Here is a 24405-nt window from a genome sequence, read left to right on the forward strand (position 1 = left end):
AAGGAGATGTCCTTGGCCACCAAAAAAAGCTGGAAACAGAGTTACAAAGCTCCAAAACCACTCTAGTGCTAAGATTCATGTCTTACTGAATAGGAAACTCCCAACCATGCTCTCAAAGCATTTGAAGCTGTGGTGAACTGAATCACAATAATACAATACTGTAAAATTCCTAGAAGATGACATAAGAGAAAACCTAGATGACCTCAGGTATGGTGGTGCTTTTTTACATACAACAGATTTGCAAAAGACAAATCTGATAAAGGACTGTTATCCAAAATACACAAAGAACTCTTAAAATTCAATAATTAAAAAAATGGATCAAAGACCTTCACAGACACCTCACCAAAGAAAAGACATACAGATGGCAAATAAAATATGAAGAGATATCCCACATCATATGTCACCAGGGAAATGCAAATTAAAACAGTGAAATGCTACTACACATCTATTAGAATGACCAAAATCTGTAACACTGACACCAAGTGCTGAAGAAGAAGTGATACAACAGGAACTCTCACACATTCCTGGTACAGCCACTCTGATGGTTTTTTAGAAAACTAAACATGTTCTTACCATACAATCCAGCAATTGCATTCCTTGGTATTTACCCAAAGGAGTAAAAAATACATGTCCACACAAAAGCCTGTACATGGATGTGTATTGCAGCTTTATTCATGATTGCCAAAACTTGGGAGCAACCAAGATGTCCTTCAGTAGGTGAGTAGATAAACCGTGGTATATCCAGACAATGGAATATTATTCTGTGCTAAAAAGAAATGAGCTACAAAGCCTTGAAAAGACATGGAGGAACCTTAAAAACATATTAAATGGAAGAAGTCAATCTGAAAAAGCTACATACTGTATGATTCCAGCTCTATGACATTCTTGAAAAAACAGAACTATGGAGACAGTAAAAAGATCAGTGATTGCCAGGGAAGGGCTGGGGAGAGATGAATAGGCAGAGCACAGAGGATTTTTAGGGCAATGAAAATACTCTGTATGATTCCAAAATGGTGAATATATGTCATTATATATTTATCCAAACCCAGAGAATGTATAATACCAAGAGTGAACCCTAATGTAAGCTCTGAACTTTAGGTGATTATGATGTGCTGAAGTAGATTCATCCCCTGTAACAAATGTCCCACTTTGGTAAGGGATGTAGATAATAGAGGAGGCTCTGCATGTGTGGGGGCAGGAGGTATATGGGAAATCTCTGTACCTTCCTCTCAATTTTGTTGTAAACCTAATACTGCTCTAAAACAATAATGTATTTTTTAAAAAGTGTGTTAAAAGTTAGGCTGCTTTCTCCTCACCCCAATTTATGCCAGATGGGTTCTTCTATTTACTTTTCTGTTGATGGGTTCTTCTATTTACTTTTCTGTTGAAGGGGGACACCTCTGTATATCCTCCCTTTCATCAAGGACTGTCATTATCTGGAATATAGTTCCATTAAGTTAATTTGTATTTTCAGCATTATGATGTTGTTAATTTTAAAAATATATAATTTGTAGCTTATCCAGCATATTTAATTGTCAGGGTGTGAATGTTTTTTGTAACTGTTTATATCCACACCAGAGTACTATTTATAAACATACTAAAACACAATGAAATATTTTATACCTACCCACAGATATACCATTTCTGTTGCTTTTTTATGCATCTATAAAGATTCAAGTTCTTCTGGTAATGAAAATTTCAGTTTGTTTCTCTCAAAACGTTTTTATTTTACTTTCATCATTTATGAATATATAAATCCCCACCCAGTTTGACAGGCCTTTCTTTTTCTGGCAGCTCTTTAAAGAGATTTCTCATTGTCTTCCATCTTGCTTTATTTCCAAAGAGAAGTCAATGAGGAGTCAGACGCTGTTTTTATTTTTATTTTGTTCACCATATCTTCTTGTAATGTGTCCTATTTGGGGGACTGCTCTTAAGATTAGTTTTCCTCTTTCTTTGGTTATCTGCAATTTGATTGTGATGTGTCTTTGTGGGTTTTTCTTGTTTTGAGCTTGGATTTTTTGGGTTGTTTTTTTATCACAAATTTGAAAAAAAAAAGTTACCTTTATTTCTTCAGATATATTTCTACATTACAGCTTTCTTCTAATACTCCAATTATATGTATGTTTGACTTTTTAATATTTTTCCACAAGTCATTGAGTTGTTTGTTTTTTTTAAAATTATTTATTTATTTATTTATTTCTGGCTGTGTTGGGTCTTCGTTTCTGTGTGAGGGCTTTCTCCAGTTGCGGCGAGTGGGGGCCACTCTTCACCGCGGTGCGCGAGCCTCTCACCATCGTGGCCTCTCTTGTTGCGGAGCACAGGCTCCAGACGCGCAGGCTCAGTAGTTGTGGCGCACGGGCTTAGTTGCTCCGCGGCATGTGGGATCTTCCCAGACCAGGGCTCGAACCCGTGTCCCCTGCATCGGCAGGCAGATTCTCAACCACTGCGCCACCAGGGAAGCCCGTCATTGAGTTTTTGTTCACTTTTTTCCCCATCAGTGTTTCAGTATAGTTAGTATCTATTGTCCTGTCTCTATGTACAGAGATTACTGACGTTCTTTCTTTTGATAACTCTCTCATTTCTGGTACTTTGCCCCATAAAGTCAAGCCACCTGAGACTCTGCACTCCGATCTCAGTTCTCTTCAATTGAATAAGACTCTTCATGCTTTGCCTTTTTTTCCCTCCTTGCGCTGTGGTTTGGAAAGTGTCTCTAGGGCTCAATGATAAGGTTCATTTTTTTAAAATTCACTTTTTCAAGGATCACGGTTCTCTGCTTCCTTTTCTCCAATGTCTGAAACAGACATTTTACATATTTTTGTACAGTTTCTTTTTTTTGTTTGTTTTTTTTAAATTTTGCTTATTACGGAAAGGCTAAGTACTAGTTATTCTGTCATGAACAGAAGAGTAAGACTATTTCATTTGCTGAGAATGACAGTTCTTATTCATTACAACCACATTTAATATGACATAAAATAGGCATAAAATAAATCAAACCTATAAGAAGAGGTTTTATTTAGAAAACTAGGTGCATCATTTCTAGAATAATTATGTATTTCATATTTTTGTCAATTAAACATTTAAGTGATTTTCTGCAGCTGTTTTCCCTCTTGGTGTTTAAAGTTACACATAATTTTTGAGAATTTTAATCACGTATGCATTAGTATTTTTATTTTTGATGATTAATCTCAAGAGCAAATACTTAAGATCAAGCTAGAAATGAAACTGTCAAGTTTTTTAAAAATAAATATGAATAAATATAAGTGCACTAAGTTTTTTCAGAAAAGGAAAATGGAATATGACATCTTCTTGGACTCACTGTCAAGTATTTTCATGACTGCTTTCTATAAATTATCTTCAAAAATCCACATTATATCACATAAAGCATTCTAATAGTTAAGGAGCTCAGAGCATTTGTGGTAAATTTTCAGCCTTTTTTATATTTGAGAACAAGATCCTGTATTTGCAGCTAGGATGTGGAGGTTGTACTATTTTCAAGATAGTTTGTAAAGATGAATAAAATTTAATTAACAATTAATTACTTTCAAGTATCTTGCCACAAGGCTAACAAATACAAATATTGTCTCTTTCTGTTTCTGCTCAGACTAATAAATTGAAATACTTGCAAATCTCTAAATATGTCTAAGCTTTTGAATCTACAAGATGTCTTTTGGGGGTTTAATAGAAATTTTCCTGAGCTCCCACCCTCCAGTCTGGGCTGAATGTCTCTTTTTTGTGAACCCAGGGAGTGCCCTGGGCATATTTCAAAAATAGCACTTAATTGACAGAATTATAATAATCTGTTGATTTCTTGGTTTTCACCAGTTGATTTTAAATCTCATGAGGTCATGAATGGTATATTTTTTTTTATCCTAGGGTCTACTACACAGACAATACAGAGTTATTATTTTATATTTGGTTAAATAAGCAAGTGAATAAATTGTTTCTGTATTCTAATTTGCATAAAAAAGATTATTTTAGTAGGAATATGAACTTTACTCAAATGATTGGGTGCTAACACTATATTTTGTGTCTTCTCTTACAGGCTCTTAAAACTGATCTACAATGGAAAAATTTCTTTTTTATCTGTTTTTCATTGGCATAGCAGTGAAAGCTCAGATCTGTCCAAAGCGTTGTGTCTGTCAGATTTTGTCTCCTAATCTTGCAACCCTTTGTGCCAAGAAAGGGCTTTTGTTTGTGCCACCAAACATTGACAGAAGAACTGTGGAACTGCGTTTGGCAGACAATTTTGTTACAAATATTAAAAGGAAAGATTTTGCCAATATGACCAGCTTGGTGGACCTGACTCTATCCAGGAATACAATAAGTTTTATTACACCTCATGCTTTTGCTGACTTACGGAATCTGAGGGCATTGCATTTGAATAGCAACAGATTGACTAAAATTACAAATGATATGTTCAGTGGGCTTTCCAATCTCCATCATTTGATACTGAACAACAATCAGCTGACTTTAATTTCTTCTACAGCATTTGATGATGTCTTTGCCCTCGAGGAGCTGGATCTGTCCTATAATAATTTAGAAACAATACCATGGGATGCTGTTGAGAAGATGATCAGCTTACACACCCTCAGTTTGGATCACAATATGATTGATAACATTCCTAAGGGAACTTTCTCCCACTTGCACAAGATGACTCGGCTAGATGTAACATCAAATAAATTGCAGAAGCTACCACCTGACCCTCTCTTTCAGCGAGCTCAGGTCCTAGCAACCTCAGGAATCATAAGCCCATCTACTTTTGCATTAAGTTTTGGTGGAAACCCTTTGCATTGCAACTGTGAATTGCTGTGGTTGAGGCGTCTGTCCAGAGAAGATGACCTGGAGACCTGTGCTTCCCCAGCGCTTTTAACTGGCCGCTATTTTTGGTCAATTCCTGAGGAAGAGTTTTTGTGTGAGCCTCCTCTCATTACTCGTCATACACATGAGATGAGAGTCCTGGAGGGTCAGAGGGCAACCCTGAGGTGCAAAGCCCGGGGAGACCCCGAACCTGCAATTCACTGGATTTCTCCTGAAGGGAAGCTTATTTCAAATGCAACAAGATCTCTGGTGTATGATAATGGAACACTTGACATTCTTATAACAACTATTAAGGATACAGGTGCTTTTACCTGCATTGCTTCCAATCCTGCTGGGGAAGCAACACAAATGGTGGATCTTCATATAATTAAGCTCCCTCACTTACTAAACAGTACGAACCACATCCATGAGCCTGATCCTGGTTCTTCAGATATCTCAACTTCTACTAAGTCAGGTTCTAATGCAAGCAGTAGTAATGGTGATACTAAAATCAGTCAAGATAAAATTGTGGTGGCAGAAGCAACATCATCTACGGCACTGCTTAAATTTAATTTTCAAAGAAATATCCCGGGAATACGTATGTTTCAGATCCAGTACAATGGTACTTATGATGACACCCTTGTTTACAGGTAAGAGAAATTAAGAAAATTTTTGTACTTGCTGTTCATCTTAGTGTAGGGCTTGATAATCTGCTACTGATTTTTTTCAATCAGCAGTGCTACTCTGTGTTGTAATTAAAGTACTCCACTTTTTAAAGTATATAATGTAAGGCTTGTGAAAGGTGAATACATGTGGAGAAATATTTTGAATGCTGTTATTTTCAGAGAGTTCAAATTTATATTTAACATTATGCTTACTTACTTTTTTCCCCTCATCTAAGAGATGTGACTATCAGAGAACAAGATTGATTTATCTTAAAAATTCAAAAACATACCAGAACTTACACATCCACATGAGTGTTCTTTCCTTCAAGGAAGTCACATTGGGAGGCTATACTCTTATCCCAATAATGCTGCCATTGCTCAAAGCATTTTTGGAATTATCTTTAGAACCTTCGTCATACTATTTTGAATATCCTCAGTGGTGGCAAATCTTCGTCTTTTGAGGGTGAATTTGAATTTTGGAAACAAGCAAAAGCCATTTGGAGCCAAGTCTTGTGAATAAGGTGGGTGATCAAGATGGGTATTGCCATTTTTGGTCAAAAATAGGATGTAACTATAAAATAATGAGACTGATTTTTTGAGTGATTGAGTTATGTGTGTGTGTGTTGTCTCATATACACTGGTTCTTAAGACAGTTCCAAAGAGAAAGTTTATAAGTATTTTGAGCAGTGAAAGTATCAGTGGAGTTAAATATGTAATCTCTGGGTAAGGATATTGGTGGAGAATTTGCATCTGACTAAAGAATTTCTGGTATGTTTTTCTAAAGTTCAGCCTCATTGATTTATAGTCACATCTTGTCCAATTTTCAGTTGGAAATATACATTTTTACCTCTCCATATAATTTCACTCATGATAGACTATTGTTACTCCTAGGAAATGATGTAAAATCATGGCTTTGAAATATACATATGTATACATGTGTGTGTATATATATATATGTATATATATATATATATACACACATATATATATATTTTGCCTTTCAGCTTTTCTGAAATAAGATCAAATCAGTTTTTATATACCCAGATGAATTCTTGAAGATAATTTGATTTTTGCTCATGTATGGAAATGAGAGAAAATTTTTTTAAAAATAAGCATGGGCTGGTAGGAAAAAACAAAACTGACCTAGCTAACCATGTGACCGATGCTGGGCAAGGTTCTACTTGACTGAGTTTTAATTTTCTCATCTTTAAAAGGAAGAGATTAGAGTAAATGGTTTCTAATATCCCTCTCATCACTAAATGTATGGGGATGTAGACTGCGATGCATGTATATTAGCATGTAATAGTTTGCTGTTGTCATACTCAGCTTTTCACTTAGGCTATGGATTATTTAACCCATTGTCAAAGATGAGCATCCACCCCTACCCCTTACTTTCCTGTAGCTCCTAGACATTCTATATACTTTAAACATTAGCTCTGTGAAATAGGTCGGTTTCTATTTTCCAAATTCCAAGATTTTAATCCTTCCATGACAAGTAAATTCTCTATGACCCTGAGGAAATTGCTTGAATTCCTGACCTTAATGTTTGTCACGTGTAAAATGGTGATAATGCCTACCTCATAAGTCATTGTAAAAATGAAATCATAATGCATATAAAGTGCTTAGTAATGCCTGGCATTTCTTATGCACTCACTAAATGGTAGTGATCTCAGCCACAATACATACTCTAGCCTAAAAGTTTCTTGGTACATTTAGAACACATTGTTTAGGTTGTATAACAGATTAGCATTGCCAAGTCTTGAAATTTCTAAAACTCTTTCAGAGAAAAAAGAGAGTTTCAAGCCTTTTTTCCAAATTAAATCTTAGTCATATATGGTTGCTACTGAGTAGAAAAAGGTAGTGGAGAATAGGAGCCACAGAAGACTTTAGTGATACAATGGATTCAGGGATGTCTTAAACTCTTATCAAACTTTACAAACTATGTTGTGAAAGTAATTTCATCAGCCCACAATGGGGAGGATAAGGGATTTATGCTCTGGTCAACAGCTTTGCCCTGTTCATGATTCTAGGATAATATTACGCATCAACCTCATTTATAGATAAGAACATACTGGGAACCAAGTGTTGAAGACATAAGAGAGGGTTGAGATCTGTAAATAAAGTACTTTAATCTTAGTAAGTATCTTAGTTATTAAAGATACATTTACTGGTTACCATTCCATAGTAGCTTATAACTGATTTGAAAAATAAATACTCTGAATTGCATTTCCATTCTGGTTTCTAATGTGATTGTCAGTGTTTTCCCTTCCTTCAAATTGGTTTTTAGTCACAGAGGTGTTGTAAGTGCTAAATGGATTTGTTTAGTAGTCAGATAATGTCACAGTCACACCTTTCAAAAGTAATTTGTCATAAATGATTTTTTAGCAGTGGCTTTTATTAGGAATTCTGCTTTGCCAAGCAATGTAATTAGTCAGCTTGTCAAGACATAGTGCAGGCACCGTTAATATAATGCAGAATCCAACAATGACTTTTAGCCATTTTAACTGGGTAAATATAAGATTAGATCATTTTCTCATATTTCATATGTTATAAATGTGCTTATCTTAATGAGTACTGAAATGAAACAGAACTAAAGTCATAATGACTGTGTGTGTATCTGTTTTGTTTTGTTTTTAATATTAACACAAATTCCATTGTCCCTCAGAATGATACCTCCTACGAGCAAAACTTTTCTTGTCAATAACCTGGCTGCTGGAACTATGTATGACTTGTGTGTCTTGGCAATATACGATGATGGCATTACTTCCCTCACTGCCACAAGAGTCGTGGGTTGCATCCAGTTTACTACGGAAGAGGATTATGTGCGGTGCCATTTCATGCAGTCCCAGTTTTTGGGAGGCACCATGATTATTATTATTGGTGGAATCATTGTAGCCTCTGTGCTGGTTTTCATCATCATTCTAATGATCCGGTATAAGGTTTGTAACAATAATGGGCAACACAAGGTCACCAAGGTCAGCAACGTCTGCTCTCAAACTAATGGGGCTCAATTACAAGGCTGCAGTGTGATGCTGCCCCAGTCCATGTCCAAACAAGCTGTGGGACACGAAGAGAATGCCCAGTGTTTTAAAGTTGCCAATGACAACGTGATACAATGTTCAGAAACTTGTTCAAGTCAGGACTCCTCTACCACTACCTCTGCTTTGCCTCCTACCTGGACTTCAAGCACTTCTGTGTCCCAAAAGCAGAAAAGAAAGACTGGCACGAAGCCAAGTACCGACCCACAGAGTGAAGCTGTCACAAATGTTGAGTCCCAAAACACTAACAGAAATAATTCAACTGCCTTGCAGTTAGCTAGTCGACCTCCTGATTCTGGCACAGAGGGACCCACATCTAAAAGAGCACATTCAAAGCCAAGTAAGTTTCTCACTTTGCCTGCTGAGAGATCCAGAGCAAGGCACAGGTACTCCCTGAATGGAGAATTAAAGGAATACTATTATTATATTAACTCACCGAACACATGCGGACTGTTTTCTAAAAGAAGCATGTCTATGAATGCGATGTTAATTCAGTCCAACAGTTCTGATGGGCATAGTGGAAAAGCAACTCTTTCAAATTCTGAGTGGATATTGGAAAGCACTGTGTAACCTATTATTTCTTTTTAATGAAAAAATTATTTTGAGAACTCACATAGGAAATTGGAATTTGAAATCCCAGTCTTATATCTCTGATTCATGGCTAACAGAGCCATAGCGTATAAACCCTCTAGGGTATAGTTACTTCATATATACATGGCTATATATATGAAGTAACTTCATATATATAGCCATGTATATATGAAGGTCATATATATAAAATTATTTAGGGAAAAAGCATGACAGCAGTGCCTTCCCCATTCTAGGACCAGCTACCATGTTCTGCAATAGCAGACCACAAAATGAAAGTTGTCATATGAAAAAAAAGTATTGCATAAATAATGCTATTTCCTCCAGTCTTACAAAGTACCACCTATGGATGATTGGTATTTTTCAATGAGTAGATTGTATATTTTCTTTCAATGACAGTGGTGTTTGTTTTTAGGCAAATATTTTAGAGAACAGCTCTGTGTTGTCATGTTGTTTAAAATAAAATACTCAAGTATACCCAGACAGTGTTAAAATAAGTACCCTTCTAATCAACATTCTTGGTTCAGGTGCCTTAATGGTTCTAAGATATTTCTCATCTATGACACAGCTTTTTCAGTGGGAAGCAGAAGAAAATGCAATTGATTTTTCATTTGGCAAAAAAAGCCAATTCAGTTTTAAGTCACAGGCCAGTTTTAAGTCATATGCATCTGCCTGGGCATATGAAGGTGTTTTCATTCATTCAGTACACATTTGGTGAATGAATGAGCTTTATATTTTTCTTAATGCAAGTTAAATAGGGAAACAAAAATGCAAAACTGCCTTTATCAAAGGGATATTTATTTTTACCACCAAGTTAAGTAAAAATCTTCTAATAGAGTTCTTATTACATTTATAAGCAATATAAAGTCATTGCTCATTAACCAGATAGTAGTTTCGTTTTTGCCTTCTGCCCTGTAATTCTGAATTTGAATGTTTCTGTCTGAGTAAATGTATTTATTATTTGAACCAAAACTTGCGATGAAATTTAATTAGAAATTATACAGCTTAGTGGGAATATGTCATTTAAAAAAGCATTTTTAATTTAGTCAGACAGTAATATTGCTCCTTGATAATATGACATTCTTGGACAGTCACTGAAATCAAGGTCTATAGAGAAATGTTCTATCTACTCACTGAAATTTTTTACAATATTATATGGTAACTTAATGGTGTTTTATTAAGATCAGTAAACAGGACTTTGGGGTTTTTTTGTTATTGTTTTGCTTTTTTGGTTTTTTTTTTTTTTTTGAGAATAAGGTTCATGTGGGAATGTGGCACAAAAAATTTTAGCCATAATATAATAAGATACGGACTTTATGTAAATTACTCCCTGGGAGTAAGTTAAACACGCAGTAAAAGTTTAGTAACTCTTTCAGATTACTTGATACCATTTAAAACACAGGTGAGGAATGTCCGTCATTGGTTTAATTTCCTCTTGTTGGAAGCATTTATAAAATTTTCATTTAATTTCAACTTGACCAAGGCACATATTATACATGATTTATCGTGATGACATTCAAAAGTGGATTAGATGAAAGCAGTTAGAAATTACTTTCTGAGCAACTCATGAAAAAATTTGTCTAATGGGCTTTCATTACCTTAGGTGTTTCCTAAATGTCTTCTCTGCCCTGCTTCTTTTTCTGAAGTTTGTCGTTCACATTTCTAAAATATAATCACCCTTCCTGGGTCAGGTATATAGTTCTTGTGAAGAATAAATGAGATCACATGTGTGGTATTATTTTGTAAAATCAAAGTATTGCTCAAAGTGAAGTGTATTTTCAACACTATTTCTGTAATAATGCTCTAATCCCAACTAAACATTTTTAATTAACACCAGTTACTTAATTCTTCATGAAGTGCTGATTGACAGAAGTGTATTATTTTTCACCTTCCTAGTTTTTAGCTGCATAGTATCAAAATATCCTGAATATATAAAAGATTTCAAGACTTAAAGAAATGAATCCCCAAACAAGGAATCTCTGGCACAATGAACATTGTGGTCGAGGGGGCACCGAAATCACACAGAACAGGCGGCAGCTTAGTGTGTCTACTCGAAGCTACTGATTAACTTATGTTCTATTTTCCAGTTGCCTGGATTTTTTAAAATCAATTTCCTGCTTATGTTTCTAATGAAACTTTAATTAAATATCTTTTATTTCTCATAAACATTTAGAACTCTTATAATATCTAATCATGTGAAATTTTATTCTGTTTGACTAAAGCCATTGAAACCATTTAAATTGTTATTGCTTTTACAAGACTCTTTTTAGGGTGCATTAACCAAATGCTTGAACACTTGTTCTACAGGTGTTAAGAAGGCCTGTGTTCCTATCTTTCAAAAAGTTTATATTTGAACAAAATATGTGAACAAAAATTGGCCTATCAAGGGGGTCAGATGTTATTTGGTGTTGTTGATAAGTATATGAAAAATGTTTTGCTCAGGGCAGTTTCAGTGTGAAGTGGCTGAAAGATAAATCTATGGGAAGGTTGGGGGTGATTAAAGGTACCTGGTATAATATCCAAAATGCAGTGGTTACTCAGATGAATGAATGAACAAATGGATAGATGAATAAGTGAATGGAGCCAGGGAAGAAAGCTCAATATTAAGAATTTTGATTAATTAACACAATGGAGATTTTTGATCCAGATATTATATTACTACAAGCAAGAAATTCTGTCCCTCTTGTTGTTTTTCTTTCTGTCATTCCTTACTTTCCTTATTTAACCAACTACATATATGTGATCCAAAGCATATGGTTTTGCTGTTTGTTGTTGCTGACTGTGTATAGGTTGTATATATTGTTTTTGCTTCCTTGTTCTTAATTATTCTTCTTTAATTTTTAGCCATTTTACACTATGGTTTCAGTTTGTTCACTAACAAACTGACAAATAATATATTTACAGATATTTACTCCAAACTTTTTAAAAAATTATATGTATTTCTGTGTTACTTTTTGTTTTGGATAATTGTCCCCCAATTTGATAATGTCAAACTATTATTGAAGCACGTCTTTTGAAAGAAAAGTATATGTAATAGATAAGTCCCATAAAGGAATAATAAAGCATCCGAAGTAGGCTTAAAATCCTAAGAAGAAACAAAGTTTGGTTTGATGAATATTATTTACTTTTAGTTTACAAATAGATTAGCACAGAGGTACATTAAATACAATAATTTAAATTAGATACAATAACACCATTGCTGAGGACAACACATTTTCTACATTTTTTTTCTAACCATTAAATGTATTAGTTAAGTTGAGGTCACAGTAAGCTTTTTTATGCTTTTAGACAGTTGATTTTAGCTACTTTGCAGATATAGTTCACTAAAAAAGTTTTAGAATGTAAGTTTTTGAGCTATTGTAAGCCACCTATAGACATAACAAATTTACTACCTGAAACATACTTTCTCCACAAGAATTTAAAGCATTTTAAAAAATTATATGTCTTCCATTGTCCACAGGAATCTTCTTTTTTTTTCATGAAGTATTTTCTGCTTTACCTTAAAGCACTCAAAAAGTACTTCCAAACTAAATTTTAACTATTTTATTTGCCTGTATTACTGTAAGGAAATTAATATTCATTTATAAAACTAAAAAACTAATAAAACAATTATCACAAAGTTCACATCAATAGCCTTCTACTTCCTAAATTTTAGTATTTCCCCCTCTGTTTATTCATAATAATAAAGTTAAAAACAATCATTAAAATGCCAGTAGTTTAAAAAATTTCAAAAACATAAAGCATCTTCTTGTACAAGAATTGTGAAGGTAATTGGGGTGTTTCTTCCAAAGAAGACTGCAGATACGAGCCCATTTTCTTCTCAGTGTGGCAGAATTCCAACTCCATTTTATAATGATAAGCAAGCAGTGTTCATTTATTTTAGACAGAATGAAGACTATGTACCCTCTTCTCCTTGCTCAGCCTTCCCTTGAGTCTCAGGAAGAGTCCAGTCTTTCCACTTCAACAGCGTATGTGGATGCTTCTGTGTGTGTGTGTGTAATGTGTTTTGGGGAAAGGACTTCAGCCCAGTGGTGGACTGGATGGGAAAAGGATTTTTCTTATCTTCCTCCATTGGTAATAAAACACTAATAATAATAATAATGACAATTTACCTTATAATGTTTGTGAGTTCAGTGTTAGTTGAGGTAAATTTATGGATAAAAAAATCTCACTTTTAAAATTTCATAGAGGAAAGAGAAAATAACCAAAATTAATGACTGGAATTTTAAATATAATTGTTTCAGAGCTCTGTCTTTCAGATTACTCAGTCCTTTCTCTCCCATGCTAGATAAATACATGCTGAGATTACAAATACAATTAGTTTTGTCAAGTGTGGGGTGGGTTGTTTGTTCATTTTTTGCAACAGAAACCATCCTTCTTTTAGCAGTACAGAATAAAGAATGGTAAACGTATTACTGGGATCGAGTCATCCTAATCGTGGTGTTATCTGAAGGGGGACATAGAAAGTAACAGTTTGTAACTGGGAGTATATTAAAGTATGAAATTACCTCTTTAAGGTAATATTAATGCATCTGCAATTTCATCAAATACCATAAATACTCAATATAACAATAATCAGTGTACCACTGTCTTCTGATTTTTTCAGCTATTTCAAAGTCAAAATTTAGGATCTAAAGTTACCATCAACGTGAAGGGACTTATAGAATATACTATGTGGGCTCTACCATAATGTAATTTCCTAATTATTTTTTTTCTGTATAATGCGAACATGTCTTGTTATTGCTTTCATGTAAAACCTAATCTCCAGAAGTCATTGTAAGTTTATATGAATATTTATGCTGGAGGTTTTATCAAAAAAGTATTTTGTACTGTTCTCATCACACTCACCTGTGAACCCTTAGAATGACATTTTCCTGAGACACCTAATTTTTTCTTATAATTGTGTCCCTTCTTAATGACTAGAGTATTTGCTTTAAAATAGGACATTTGGGAGGAAATAGAATGTGTACTGTACAGGGCTATTTAATGATATTAAACATTTATAGCCAATTGGAATATACATATGAACATTGAAGGCAGAATGTTTGCATTTAGAACATTACTGTTTTATATAAGGATAAACTGGTATTCAGCAAAATATGCTATTATTATCTTGGGGGTTATTGAATGATGGTTTATATTGTAAATTATTATTTTGTACTTTGCGTGGTGAATATGGTAAAACTACATTTCCTGCTTTGGATTGTTTTTCCTTGATGTATCTTTCCATATTAATCATATGCAACTCTGGTCGAAATGTTAACTTTGAGTAAGGAAAATGAATAGAAGCCTGATTCTCTTATTGAACTCTTGCTGTAAAAGTGCATTCCATATTGATAATTACTCATTTTAGTAACTAGAACAATATTTTTAAAAATTCTGCGTTTAGAGTATTATGTATCAGGAAATAGCCATAGAGAACTATGAAGTATTATAAAGTCAATTGCAATTAACCCAATAACTGGTAAGTTATTATCAAAAAAATGTGTAGATAACTCTTTGTTAAGATGAATCTTATCAAGGTTTCAGTGTGAAGTATTTTAAGGTCTGTTTCATAAAAAATGAATTGTTCATGACACTGAAAATTTTATTCCCAGATGCTTTGCCGACTAATGTTGACCAGACTGTCCAGGAAACACAGGTGAGATTCTTGTTACCTGTCACATGCTTCGGCACTTAAGTGGGTATATTCTTTTATCAATGAATCTTTAATTTTTGTTTTGCTAGTTTATGTAACTTGTTGAAATTTTCCATTAAAACTTACTCAATGCTCAGTGGTGAAGTTCAGTTTGGTTAAGTGAATTTCCAGTTCCTAAATTTAGACATACTTCTGGTTAACCAAATATTTCTGATTCACATTGTAAGAATAAAGGGAATACTAGTGTGACTTTGGAGTCACATTTATAGTCACACATGATATCATGTGTATTTTTACAAATATTTCCCAACGTGAAGACAGTAGCTTGATAAGAATATATTAACTCCTATCCTTGAGCTCCACATCCTAATAGAAGCTGAGATAATATATTAGGCCTCACTGAAAGTGGATGAACAGAAGTGTTTCATGTATATGAAATGAATGAAGCTGCTATAAAATGGAGCAAAAGACTACACATGAAATATTCATGGTATTCCTTTTGTCAGCAACCAATTACTCTTCTTGGTTTTCTTTTCTTTCTTTTTTTTTTTTAAGTTTCAAATGAGTATTTGATTCCTGCATTTTAATTGGATCAGAAAGTGTGTTTCCAGAGCAGAATGACACTTTAACAATCTGTTTAAACAGCTGGATGCATCAGCCATTTGCTTAAGATTTGGCACAGAAAAAATATTCTGCTTTTAAAAGTTCTTAGAAAAAGACATTGATTTATTTGTTGATAGTAAAAGTAAGGGTCTTTTTTTTTTTTTTTTTTAACATTTCTTATTTAAAAGATAACAATAACTTGGACCATTGTTCTGGGTTTCCCCTAAAGAATTCCATTCCCAAATCAAACAAAATGTTTTTCATCATTTCTTTACTGAATTTAGGGTCCCATTTCTATGCTGCAAAAAAACAAACAGATGGCTCACTGGAAACAATCAATAGCACAGGGTCGGGCACGTACTTGGTGTTAATAGAATTGAACTGACCTGCATGAAGGTGCCTTTGTTCTCTACCACCTTCCCTTTCTTTTTCTCCCTCTCTCCCTTTCTTTCTTCTTCCTTTCTTCCCTCCCTCTCTCCCTCTGTCTTTGATTTGAAAACATTAATTTATCATGTAACTTTGGACACCTGGCTGTTCTGAAAGAGAATATCCTTAGAAAGGAATTAAAAAGTCAAGCTTCCCCTATCAGAAGCATGATCCAGAATGGTTCTAAATGTTCTATCAAGATTTGGAAGCAGGAGAATCAATCTGACCATCTTTCAATTACCAATTAAAGCAATTCTCCAAGTATTCATATTTTGTAGGGCATGTTACATATTATTGTGTTTATTTCCTTATTTTACCACAGTGTTAGAAGTCAAATTTATAGAAAAGTAATCTCCTTGGGAGTTTGTGTGCTACTTGAGGTAGCAAAAGGTTTGCCAATGTGATAACTACATAAGATTTCTAATAACGATTTTCTTTGTCCCAAAGTAATTAGTATTAGAGAACTTTGGAAAATACAGCTTAAAATAAAAAAATAAATGTAAATCTGTCATAACCCACCACCCAGATACGAATACTAATAATTTGGTGCATGATCTTTCAGTGATTTGTCGTTTCTGTATGTAGTAAATTCATGTGTACATATGTGTGTTTGTATTTCACAGTGAATGTGCATATGTAGAATATGTCACCTATTTTTAAAATTGTATGCTCTTTATTGAGTTCCTTTTTTGAAACACTATGTCATAATGTCATAGCAACTTTCCCTCCATGCTTTGGCTATTTTGTTTTCTTTCTACAAGCATTAGCTAGAAAAATAAATCCACAGGCAAAGAAGAATGTTAACACAATTTAGTGGTAATACATCATTTACTCATTAGCCAATTTCTTGCTACATTTCTGTTATCAGCTGTAAGTCACCATATGACTTCAGTGCAACTCTTCTTGTTATTTGATAAATGATTTCTGCAATAGCAGGCTTATCATTTCTACAACTGTCAGCACAACCAAACAGTAATGTCCCTTTGAAGAGACTGTGACCTGTGTGCTAGTCTTCTCATGGCTTTTCACACCGTCAGCAGTACTTTACCTTGTGAATGAAGTGAGATAGAGAGCTGGCAGAGGTTCCTTGTGCCCACAGCTTCTTATTTTTTGGTGGGGAGATGGTAGTGGGATAAGGAGGATTATACAATTTTAGTTTAAGTTTATATTCCCTGTAGGATGGTAACATACATGTCTTTTTCCACCCAGTGGCAAAATATATTTTCCAAACATTTGGACACTGCCCATTGCCTTAAATGGAGATCAAAATGTTCCTTATGTATATAGACAATAAAATAAGCAAATAAACTTAAAACACATTTTTTAATATATTAAAAAAAATGTTTCCTAGGTGACAGTAGTAGTTCTTTTAGACAAACTATTAACATATAAGTGAATAAAAAGTTAGTGTGGATTAGAAATAAACAGCAATATTAAAACAACTATGGGAAAACACAGTTTGGAAATCGTATGAACTGAGAGCTGAGCAGCAAAACAAATGTGTGTATATGATTCAGATATCTTTCCAATGTTTTTTGTACAAACAAGAATGACCAATATAAAATATTTGGTTCTGTAGGGTTTCTTCCACCTATGATATTACCTTCAAGTAAATTAAAAAAAAAAAAAAATAAGAGTACTAGAATAGACATTGCATATAAAAAAAAATAATAAGAGTAATAGAATAGATATTGTAGAAAACATTTAACTATTTTTATAATAAAGCATACTTTTTGACATATTTATTTGAACATTACAGAAAATCAGAAAAAAATATATAGAACCCTAGTGTCAGCAATGACCTTTAGAAATCATTTCCTTCTTTTTAGATATCCTAATTATATAAGATAAAAAATCTCTCATAGGTCTTAATTACATTCAGAGTAAGGGCAATAACAGTTTCCCAAATCCATTCAATGTCGAGGTATTTTTTTCTTCTTCTAATGTTGAGGTAGCTTTAATTTCTCCTTTTATTTGTAGTACTGTTGATAAGATTGTGCAGTGTTTTGCACGATACCCTTTCACTGTCAAATGAGGACCATTGACAAAACATCCTGAACCTACCCCAAATTCATTATTTTTAGTTCTTATAACGTTTTAGCATAGTTATTATAGTCTATCTTGTTTTTTCTTTGTGATGCTCTTGTAATTTTGTGTTCCATATTTGGATCTTTATGGAATCATTATGCTTGTTTATTGATAAGTAAAAAGTGTTATTTTGAATCTTACATATAAAATTTTTATTCAACTTCATATTATGTCATCGTTTCAATAATGGCAGATTCAGGGCAGACAAATTCACACCATTGTTCCCAAAACCGATTGCTATTTCCTAATCTTCAAAATAACAACTTTTTTATAAACCATAGTCCTACAGTTTGTTAATGTTATTATGTAATGTGAAATTGAACCAAAAACTCTTTAAACTATGTCAGCTTATAGAATCATTAACTTGATATTAAAAGAAAGTTTGTTATTCTGGAAGGATTTATTATTTCCAAAGTCAGACTAATTATACTGTCCACTATATTTTTCTTCTAGGTATATTTAGTCTTTTCTATATTACTACTTCCTGAAATGAAATTTGGTGTAGTACAATCACTTTTTTTTATCAAAGGGAACATATTACTGGATATACAAAAATAAATAAAGATCTTGTTGATAACCAATTTCACCAAAATAAGCTGTGCTGTGAATCCAATAGCGAGGAATTTAGCTATTTCCCATCGTAGTTTAAAGTGATTTTTGTAGTGTTTTCCTTAGAATGAATATTCCAGGCAAAGTATGCTAGTGATGTCTATATTTCAGTAGTTTCCAAGTAATTATTTTTTAAAAATCGGATACACATCTGTTATCTATTAACAATCTTCAAACATCCAGTAATTCTTTGTTCAATAATTCTCAAAAATTATCGTTTATCTCAAAAATAACTTCACTTATTCCAGTTAACTATTTTGAAATATTTTCTTAAGTAAAATATCTCTATAGTATTTTGCCTACCTTTACCACACAAAGTTATCCAAATATGTTCTATATCAACACTTTGATACAGAATATTTGAAGTTAAGAAGCTATTTTTCATCATTCATTTGTTCCATGCATTTTATAACCCTCAACTTGTAAACACGTAGTTGTTCTTGAATGGAAAGGAGAAAAATTACTTCTATTTCATATTATGAAATTGTATATTTCTCAAAAATTATTTTCCATCTTATCGAAATATAGAATTTATACACATATTTGAAAGCCATGAGTACTGAGAACCCATGTTAGAGAAAAAGCATTTTCACAGTTTGTTATTTAAATATTTTAAAATTGTTTTTTATATGATTTTCTTTCAAAATCATGTTAACTATGAAATGCCTTTGCTTGTGAGTTATTGTCAGTTTTCACATTTATTTTATTTGTTCTGTGGGTGAAGAACTAATTAATGTAGATGAATTTATTGTCTTCACTATCAGTAAATGCATAATTAAATTTTATAAAACCTTAATATGATACAAAGCTTCCAAAAGAATATATTAAAAAAGTAGAGATCACGTAGGTTTTAGATATATGAGCAAATTTGATCTAAAATGTTCATATTTAAAAAGCCAATGTGAATATTTGTTAAAGCGTGAATAGCATGCATTAATGAATAAAGTAACTTTTTTTCTCTTAATAAATGTGAAAATCAAAGCAAGGAAAAATGCCATTCCTCAATTTGGCTCTGACTTGCATAACTATTTAGTCTTAAAACATTTAGATTCCTTTCCAAAATGAGATTTTTTTAATATATTCAATAATTTGAAATTACCAGGGAACATTTTAAGTGCTGATGTGCATGTCTAAATAGTATCCAGAAATATATCTAGTATTTTGTAGCAATAAGCTCCTGCCTGGGTGCTTACAGTTCAGTAACTTCTAGATTGCTAGCCCAGTGATCTTATTAGCCGTGTGTTTTCTTTCTTCTTTTTTTTTTCTTTTTTCTTTTTCTTTTTCTTTCATTTCAGAGGCCGGAGTTAATCTGAAGAGCACCACTTCTCTCTCTCCTGAAAAAACTTGCCACTGATATTTTTACCAGACAAAATTTAAAAATGTTTCAATTCACAAAGGCTAATTGTTGAACTGGTGTCCTAGAAGAAATTGTCCACAGGAGCTGAAGCAGAAATCTCTGATGCCGCAGAACTGGCTCTATCAGACCATGGTTCATCCCCTTTTAAAACCAAAATTTTTTTTCTTCTGACCTGCAAGTATTTTTTTTTTAAAGAAGGAAAGAAAAAAACCTACATTGGCATCGAGTTCTGTATCAATCCATGTTACATTGCCATCCATGATTTAAGACTGTAGAATCTTGAATAATCTATATCACTTTAACAAATAAATGTTTTACTATGACAGAATTTGCACACTGCCTGATTTGTGGAAACCTCAGTTGCTTCAAGTGTGAATGGTGAAGTGATGATTGTAGGAGCTAATAATACTATTTTACATCTATGTAGTACGAAAACCTTAGGGGATCACAAATTGCTTTATAATATTGGAACTAGTTCTTCCATGACTGAAGTGCACCCACTTCTATGGGAGAGCAGTACAACTATTTAAACAGCTTTACGGCAATTTTATGCTTCAGTGTAAGACCAAAAGTGATGCGGGATCTCTTCTTCTAGTGGAATTTCAGAAAGTATCAAGGTAGGCATATTGTAATTAATCCAAATTGATTCATTGTTTTTCTGGAGAGCAAGGGCAAAGAGGTTTTAATAATTTTAGGCCTTATGTTTCATTATAAGTGCCCATTTCTCCAATTTTCCATTGGAGATAAAAATATATGTAATTCCAGGATAAACAAAGAAGAACATACATCTTATTTAGCACCAGCATGAGTAGGAGTAAGATATTTTTGATGGCTAATATATGTTAGTACAGTCATATTTAAGCAGTACTCAAACCTAGCAGGCATGAGTTCAAACCCTAGGGATGAGTGAATTTAACCAATTCTCCCTCTACTCTTCCATATTCTCAAAGGATTAATATTACTGTAAAATTTGAAAATGTATATAAATGTATCACTGTACTTGGTGTAAGCAATAAGTTCGATTAAAAATATTTTAGTAGCATTGCTTTTAACAATTGAATTCAGATTCTCTCAAACTTGAGAGATTTTATTTCTGTTCCTTGACAATTCTGGTAGTTGCCTATCATTAAAAGCAATATGTAGTTTAAATTTTTAAAAATTTAGTTAAAACTAAAAAATCCAGAAAACTGCCTTTGAGAAATGTAGGTTAATCTGTTAACCATTCCACATCTTTTAGACTTAAAAATATCCAACCATCCAGAGAGGTTACAGAATGTCAGCCATTAGATGGCACTTGGAATCTGTGCTCAGGAGCCGAACTACACTAGACATAATTAAAACCTGTGGGTACACACACACACACACACACACACACACTCTCACTCTTACTCCCAGACACACACAATGCACAACTGAAACAGAAGTAACACGTTTGAGTTGAAATGTAGTTAGTTTGTGACCTTGGGCAACTGACTTCATGCTCTGTTTTGTGACGACTCAAATGCCCAGAGCAATCCTGTTTACATGTGTGTTAAGTGTATATATGCATGGATAAATGTTGATGGTGACAAAAAGGAGACAAATTGGACAATAAGCATTGCCTCTGTGAATCTGTTCCTGTCGTACACAAATTTTCTCCTGAAATATAAAGCGTCAGGAACACAAATGGCTTGCCTAGAGTTCAGGGCAGAGTTTAACTTTTTAAATTCTCTCTTGGGAAAACCTGCAACCTTTTCTTCAAGGACATTCTCCTGTTTATCCTTACATTCCACTTGCCCCAATCTCCACCCCATCTGGCCCAATTATTGTTTTTCTTGATGATGGTAAGAACATAGTCTGACCCCTTCATCTTTTTAGGATATTCATGCTATTGTGTTCTAAGGAACAGGATTTTTAGTGTGTTAGAACTAAAATTGTACTTAATCACTTCAAGTCTTTACTCTGCATCACCTATACCTAAATCTAAAACTTCATTTATGCACAAATTCAAACAACACTCATAGTGTACATATTTTCTCTTTTTTTCAAATATTGTTGAGGAATACTTAGGCACAGTCTCTGATCCTGGAAGTGTGCAATAATCAGTTGTTTTTATGGACAGTTATTTACTTCTTATACTATGAGGTTAAGAGAACACAATTGTGTACCCATAACTAAATAGGATTAATGATCATTCACAAGTAAAAGTTTTGCAAAAATGTGACAAAATAATATTTTTAGAATAAGTGGAAACAGTTTCTTTTAGCTGAGCGTATTATAAAGGGGTGAAGAAATGTACGGTAAAAAGTCTCACTGTAAGGTTCTTGGCCATGCATTGAAAACCACTACCATTTTTTCTCTTACTCTACATTCCTCAGTAATTTTGGAAGTAAACTAACTGGTAACAATATATAACATAGTTAATATGAATATTTGTCAGTTCAATTTGTGACATCTTACACATAATATAAAGCATATCAAGCACACACACAAGAAAATCAAAATGTTTTGAATGCAATATAAACACAGCTTGTGAAGCATGAAAGTTGACTGAAAACCATAATTAAAATTTTGAAAATCTACAATCATGAATTTTGAAATCCATAATCTGTAGAATTGAAGATTAGTAATAAAATACCATTACTGGTTGAAAGGAATAACTTATACATGGAAAGAAAACTCAAATAATTTTAATTTCCTATTTTACTTGTAATTTAATAACTCTCAGATTAGTTTGTACAAGTTTTTGTCTGTTAAAAATACATAATATCCTGTTTCTATATATGGAATGTTTTGTGACACATTCTTTGTGTTTTTTGTCCAAAATATATTCAGATTATTTCTTCCTATATTCTGCTTTCTATGTGTTAAGAAGTTACTCCATTTTTATTTATTTACTTTTTTATTTCCAAAATATATGTATCTGACATCTCATGGGTCTACTTATGAAATGGGTGTGTGTGTGAGTGTGTGTATCAAAGCATATGCAATTATTTAAAAATGCAAGTGACAGAGAATGTACTATGTCCAACCAAAGTAAAAGTCCCTAGCATATGATTATTTTGTTTGGTATACGAGTATAATATTCAGGGAAACTCTACACTAGATTTTTTATGTGGAAAATATATGTAACATGAAATTTGTTATTTTAACCATTTAGAGTGTACAATTCACTGGCATTATTTACATTCACAATGCTGTCCAATCATCACCACTATCTATTTTTAAAATGTTTCTATCACCCCAAATACAAAATCTGTACCCATTAATCAATAATACCTATTCTCCCTCCCACCAATCCCTGGTAAACTCTAATCAACTTTCTCTGCCTATGAATTTGCCTATGCTAGATATGTCACATAAGTGGGGTCTTACAATGTTTGTCTTTTTCTGTCTGTCTTATTCCACTTATCATAATGTTTCTAAGGTCATCTATGCTGAAGCATATATCAGAACTTCATTTCTTTTTAAGGTTGAGTAATATTTAATCCTATATATAGCACATTTTGTATTCATTCATCTTTTGATGGACACTTGTGGTGTTTTTACCTCATGGGCACTGGGCATAATACTACAAAGAACATTGGTACACGGGTATATATTTGAGTTTCAGTTTTCAATTTTTTTTGCTATATACCTAGGAGTGGGTAGTAATTTTATGTTGAGTTTTTTGAGGAATTGCCAAACTGTTTTCCACTGTGGCTACACCATTTTACATTCACTACACTAATGTGCAAGTGTGCAAGGTTTCCAATTTCTCCACATTTGTAATTTTCAGTTTTTTAATAATTATCCTAGTAGGTGTAAATTATCTCATTATGGTAGTGATTTGCATTTCCCTAATCACTAATGATATTGAGCTTCTTTTCATATGCTTATTGACTATTTGTATATCTACTTTGGAGAAATGTCAGCTCAAGTCCTTGGCAAATTTTTAAATTGGATTGTCTTTTGTTATTGAGTTGAAACCATCCTTTGCATATGCTGGATATTAAATGCTTCTCAGGTATATCATTTGGAACTATTTTCTCCCATTCAGTAGGTTGTCTTTTCACTTTCTTGGTATTATCATTTGATGAACAAAAATGTTTAATTTTTATGAAGTCCATTTATATAGTTTTTTCTTTTGTGTTTGTGCTTTTGGTGTCATATCTAAGAATTCATTAACCAATCAATGGTCATAAAGACTTGCCCCTATGTATTTCTCTAAGAGTGTTATAATTTTTAGCTCTTATGTATTGATGATGGATCCATTTTGAGTAAATTTTTGTATATGATTTGAGGTAAAGGTCCAATTTTAGATGTGGAAATCCAGTTGTCCTAACACCATTTGTTGAAAAACTATTCTTTTCTCATTGAATGGACTTGGCAGGCTTGTCAAAAATCAACTGGCCATAGATGTATGCATTTATTTCTAGACTCTATATTCTACTCCATTGGTCTATATGTCTGTCTTTATGCCAGTACCACAATGTTTTGATTACTGTAGCTTTTTAACTTTTCAAACCAGAAGTGTGAGTCCCCCAGCTTTGTTCTGTTTTTTCAAGATGGTTTACCTATTGTGACCCTCTTGCAAATGAATATGAGGATTGGCTTTTCCCTTTCCACAGAACAGCA

General features: G+C 33.2%; 1 protein-coding gene across 1 annotated transcript; it reads left to right on the forward strand.

The window, feature by feature from the left end:
* The first annotated feature begins 4062 nt into the window (after positions 1 to 4062).
* Positions 4063 to 20024, forward strand: LRFN5 (leucine rich repeat and fibronectin type III domain containing 5). Its single transcript, XM_059915681.1, has 4 exons — positions 4063 to 5447; positions 8128 to 8840; positions 14686 to 14729; positions 19748 to 20024. Exons 1-4 carry the CDS (start codon positions 4063 to 4065, stop codon positions 19763 to 19765), a joined length of 2160 nt encoding a protein of 719 aa, XP_059771664.1. The 3' UTR covers positions 19766 to 20024.
* The last annotated feature ends 4381 nt before the right edge of the window (positions 20025 to 24405 follow it).

This window comes from Balaenoptera ricei, chromosome 2 (assembly GCF_028023285.1).
Source record: "Balaenoptera ricei isolate mBalRic1 chromosome 2, mBalRic1.hap2, whole genome shotgun sequence".
Lineage (NCBI taxonomy): Eukaryota > Metazoa > Chordata > Mammalia > Artiodactyla > Balaenopteridae > Balaenoptera > Balaenoptera ricei.